At 38.7% G+C, this 5256-nt stretch overlaps 1 protein-coding gene across 3 annotated transcripts; it reads left to right on the forward strand.

The window, feature by feature from the left end:
* The first annotated feature begins 338 nt into the window (after positions 1 to 338).
* LOC121795766 (VIN3-like protein 2) lies at positions 339 to 4285 on the forward strand. Of its 3 annotated transcripts, XM_042194361.1 has the most exons (5): positions 339 to 577; positions 706 to 779; positions 1711 to 2389; positions 2578 to 2882; positions 2973 to 4285. In XM_042194361.1, exons 2-5 carry the CDS (start codon positions 758 to 760, stop codon positions 4136 to 4138), a joined length of 2172 nt encoding a protein of 723 aa, XP_042050295.1. In that variant the 5' UTR covers positions 339 to 577; positions 706 to 757; the 3' UTR covers positions 4139 to 4285. The 3 variants fall into 3 exon arrangements, with proteins under 3 accessions (XP_042050295.1, XP_042050294.1, XP_042050297.1); XM_042194360.1 differs by having other exon boundaries at positions 339 to 779; XM_042194363.1 differs by lacking the exons at positions 339 to 577; positions 706 to 779 and adding an exon at positions 865 to 886.
* The last annotated feature ends 971 nt before the right edge of the window (positions 4286 to 5256 follow it).

Consider the following 5256-nt stretch of genomic DNA (forward strand, 5'->3'; position numbering starts at 1 on the left):
ACATTCTATCAACTTTATTTAATCAAAATAACTAATGTATTATGTAAAAGTAGAACACATTTTTTACTAACTTTTTCAACTAATTTTTAATTACATTTCTTAAAATTCATCCCTAGTTAAACATGGACTTGTATTTGAAGACCGGTGGGAGTATAAGAGACTTGTATTTGAAGACTGGTGGGAGTATAACAGAGAGAAAAATTATCGGAGGAAAATAGGAAAATAGTAAATTGGTTAATGATATTGGTGTATAGATGGTCAAGAGCAACAGTGGATAGCTGGGCGACGAGAAAAGGTAAAAGAGCAAAGGGCTTCTATATTCAGCCGCTTTATTCTCGTCTACTACAACCACACATCATCTCATACATTATTCGTTTTTACTCTATATACTTTTCCTCATCTCTTCTTCAACTGCGCATCCCTCCTCTTTCCCCCCTCCCACCTCTCCCGTCTCCTCTCTCTCTCTCTATATATATATATATATATATTTATATTTATTTAGATATAAAATTGCTCTCGGTTTGTGAATATAGCACATGTTTAGACCCATTAATCATGGATTCTCCTCATATTCTTGGTACTCGTACACACACACTCTCTCTGTATATATGTGTGTGTGTTTAGGCTCTAAAATACAAAAAAGGGTCGTTTTTAATTTTTGGGTTATGATTGTGTGTGTGTGGAGATGAAAGCTTTGTCTTTCAGGTAAAGGAATAATGTGGGCATACTTTTTTGTTATTACAACCAAACACTAGCTATGGATGGTTCGTCCTTGGACGGTAAAGATTCTTGCTTTACCCTTTTGTCTTTACGATCGCGACTTTGCTATGAATAAAGATTAAATCTTTTCTTTTTCAACAATATTTTGTGATCGATGGGATGTTGGGTTCGTATTCGATCTGTTTGATGCTGCGATTTCTTGAATTGATCTTCATTTAATTTTATTTTTGGGTTTAGCTTTTTTCGATGAAATTGAATGCACGCATACTCACACACTCACGCACAGACTCCATTGCTCCTACTTTTCCTGTTCTGTTTCCCTTTTTACGATTCTGTAAAATATGTCTGTTTATGTGCTTTCCAAATTATAAAGAAAAAGAGGCGATGGTGGATTCTGTCGGTTGTGTTTACTTTTTCTTGTATTTTGATTTCTATATATCGCGTCTTAATTTTCAAAGATGGTTGTCTGGTCATTTAGCTACTGTGCTTTGACAAGTTCCGTGGTCATTTTAGTGCTTATAGCATTGAACATTTGCAGTGGTTATCTAGTTTTTGAATCTCTCAGCAAAGATAGAACTTTGAAAAATAGATGGCAATCTGTATCTTTGATGCTTTGATTGATCTAATTATTATGTGTTGTTCTTAAGGTGTTCAGCGTTCGTCTTCTATCTGCTGTCTTCAATGCATTTTAGGCCTTGATCCTGTGGTTTGCAGTTTCAATTTTTTGTACGAGTTACTCGTGCTTATTGTGTAGTTTAACTATGCAATCTATATGTGCATGATCTCACCGGTTTTTTTCATTAATCGCCATGTGCTAAGACCTTATCTTTGTCAACAATGAAGTTGTCACGATCGTGAGAGGTTGAAGATCCTAAAATTGAATTTTGTTCTTTGCTTCAACATGGTTTCTTTTCTCCGCTACTGAGTACTCCTATCTCTTCTCATTGGTGTAATACTTATACAATCTTGATGACCTTGTTTTGAACTCAGAGTTGGTGTTTGATCCATCAAAATGCAGTAAGTTGAGTATGGAACAAAAGAGGGAACTTGTGTATGAAGTGTCCGAGTGGTCAGATGGTGCCACAGAAGTGCTGCACAGCTGGACTCGCCAGGAGATATTGCAGGTCCTCTGTGCCGAGCTGGGAAAGGAAAGGAAGTACACCGGCTTAACCAAGTCGAAAATAATAGAAAATCTTCTAAAGATTGTGTATGATAAGAAAGCTATGGAACGTGGAGCTGCAAGCGTTTCAGAATCACATCCTACCTCAGAAAACGGTGAGAGGACTCCAAAAAGGCTAAGGAAATCGGATCACCCAAACCGTCTGCATATCACAGCAGGTTTCCCTGTTACTAGCGCGCCAGATGCTGAGCAAGGTAATACAGTGTATTGCAAAAACTCGGCTTGCAAGGCTAAAATAAATCGCGAGGATTTATTCTGCAAAAGGTGCTCGTGCTGCATTTGTCGACAATATGATGATAATAAGGACCCTAGCCTATGGTTGAATTGCAGTTCGGACCCTCCCTTTCTTGGTATGTCATGTGGCATGTCATGCCACCTTGAGTGTGCGTTACGGAATGAAAATTCCAGCATATCAAAAGAATGGCAGGATAAAGAGCTTGATGCGAGTTTCTCTTGCATGTCTTGTGGAAAAGTGAATGATTTACTAAGGTACTGCCTGATTTTGCTCATAGATTTAAGTTCATACACTTCATATCTGAAAGTGATAAACTAAGCCTGCATTATCAAAATCCCTACATTGTGCGAAATACCGACTTGCTCATGATGTTCTCTTGAGGTACTTACTTTTTTATGGATATTCATGGTAAATAGCTCGAATTTTCTGTTGAATTATACAGCTCATGGAGGAAGCAACTGGTTGTCGCAAGGGACACCAGGCGGGTTGATATACTGTGCTATAGGCTATCGTTATGCCAAAAGATCCTTGCTGGTTCCAAGCTTTACCATAATCTTTGTGCATACGTAGATGAGGCAGTGTCTAAGCTTGAAGAAGATGTTGGCCCTCTCACGGGTTTACCTGTAAAGAAGGCTAGAGGTATTGTTAACAGGCTCTCTTCGGGCCAAGAAATTCAAAAACTTTGTGCCTCAGCTGTGGAGTCTCTCGATTTAATGCTTTCTGAAAGAGCATCTGTTACACCTTCTAGTACGCTCTCTCTCTTTCGATCGATGCTCGTTTTAAATTACTCTACCTGGCATATTTGTTGCTCTTATTAATGTGATCTGAATCGCCTAGATTGCGTTGCACTTGCTGGGAACTTGTTGCAGTTTCAAGAAACACGCTCGTCGTCTGTTGCATTGACACTGAATTCTGATGATTCCAGCATGAGAAACATAGTTGGTTATATGCTGTGGCATCGGAAAGCAGAAGATAAGGACTATCCATCGGAGCCTACCTGCAGGCTGTTTGCACCTGATACAAAGCTGCTGCTTTCCAATCTAATCCCGGCTACAGAGTATTTCCTCAAGGTCGCTGTACTCGAGAAAGAAAGACAAATCGGGTCCCTTGAGTTTCAATTCAGAACAGAGAGCTCCGAAGATGAGACGCAGAATTTGAATTCCAAGAGTTTAGAAGAAGAAAGAAGTCAAAGTACGGCCACCAACTGCAGCAGTCTCTCAAATCCTTCCTCAGTTGAGGACGAGAACATCGCAGTCTTACCCTGCAGAAATGAGGATAGCAACAGAAGAGATAATTATCTTCGTTTTACCAGTAACGCTGATAAGCTTGCTGCTTCAAAGTTGTTTGGTAAGGATAACGACAACGATTTCTTGGATCCATGCCCGAAGGAGGGCAATGGAGATATTATCTCTTTGTCGGATGAAGAACATAATGCGGTGAATTTCAGAAATAAAGAGAAGGAGTCGTCAACCGGTCAGATGGTTGAGGAAACGAGCACCGACGATGGATCCAACACTCCCCGGACAGGCTTGGAGTGTGTCCCCTACGTCGACAGCTTGCAGATCACTCCCTGCAAGATGGACAACATGAAGGACGGATGTGGTAGGAAGAAGAGGTGCAAAATCAACGGGAAGGGTATCGACATTGTGTCCAAGAGAGACGAGGAGCCTCAAGCAGGCAGCTCATCGAAGAAGAGGAGTGGAGAGAGGCACGATGAGGATTGCCCTGGCATCGGGGACAAGGATTTTGAGTACTACGTGAAGGTGGTCCGGTGGTTGGAATGCGATGGTCACATTGACACTGCATTTAGGCAGAAATTCTTGACGTGGTACAGCTTGAGGGCCACTCCTCAAGAGGTAAGGGTTGTGAAAGTATTTATTGATACGTTCATTGAAGAGCCGGCGTCACTTGCAGGTCAGCTCGTCGACAGCTTCACGGACGTTATATCAAACAAGCGATGCTCGACGGTGCGTTCAGGGTTTTGTTTGAAGCTCTGGCACTAAGAGGTTGGAGGTTTATTGTTTTATTATAGGATTGAATTCATGCAGATATTTGCCAGCTTCATTCTTTGAATTTGAAATGTGATTGATTGATCAATCTCCATTGAAATAGCTTCTTAATCATTTATGAAGAAAATATGTTGACAGTAAGGATTTCGTTCATTTTACAAGTGCAGTAGCGCATTGCAATGGACATATATAGGCATTTGTTATGTTTACATTTGGGAGTGGGAGCGTCTGCTAAGGTCGCGGTCGACGCCGATTCTTTTCCGATCACGATCTCGGTCCCTGTCTCTATATGCGATGTACTCAAAATCCACCTTTATGTTATTTTCTCTACATATTATAATTTCATTTATAATTATATAATATAATATAATATAATATAATGAAATTCACACAAATTAATTTTAATTTAATATATAAATTAAATTCACATATAACATTATTTAAATTAAATCCACATCATAACAAAAATAAGCATGCTATTAGAAAAAAGAGTCCAAAAAAGGATGTTATAAAATAAAAACAAATTATAAAAAAAATATGGAATTAGGCTTTAAATTTATAATTTTTTATTCTAATAAAGATATTTTAATAAATAAAAAAACTATATATAAATATCAATTTTTAATTAACTATCTATTTATAAATATATACTCCCGCTGTCCGGGAATATGAGTCCCATTTTTCCAATTAAAAACTTGAGATGTTCCAGGTAGTTGACCCACCGGGTGAGGTAAGCTCGACAAACCACTCATTCGGGTGAAAAGCGGTTGGCAATCCAGAGGACTAGATTCGACCGAGTGAATCACGAGCAACAGTCGGTACCCAAACGGGTAGAGTTGTGTTGTTTTGGCAACCGATCAGGTAAAATGGCGCAAGATGGCCTAGACATGTAACTTTAAGCCTTATGGCTACTCGGTTAGGTGGAATTGAGGAAATAGAAATAGAAATAGAAATAGAAATAGAAATAGAAATAGAAATAGAAATAGAATAGAACATGTTTAGTCTAACAAAAAACTATAAAAACATATAAGAAATAATATTGTTTTATTTAACCTCCCTTAAATTCTTTGCTCATTGGTCTACTTCCCAAAGTTAAAATATAAAAGTGGAGT

This window comes from Salvia splendens, chromosome 3 (assembly GCF_004379255.2).
Source record: "Salvia splendens isolate huo1 chromosome 3, SspV2, whole genome shotgun sequence".
NCBI lineage: Eukaryota > Viridiplantae > Streptophyta > Magnoliopsida > Lamiales > Lamiaceae > Salvia > Salvia splendens.

Coding starts and splice junctions, on each gene's coding strand:
- LOC121795766 (XM_042194360.1), top strand. CDS start 758: ATGGATGGTTCGTCCTTGGACG. Junction 780..1,710: donor GGATGGTTCGTCCTTGGACG/GTAAAGATTCTT, acceptor TTTTGAACTCAG/AGTTGGTGTTTGATCCATCA. Junction 2,883..2,972: donor AGCATCTGTTACACCTTCTA/GTACGCTCTCTC, acceptor TGAATCGCCTAG/ATTGCGTTGCACTTGCTGGG.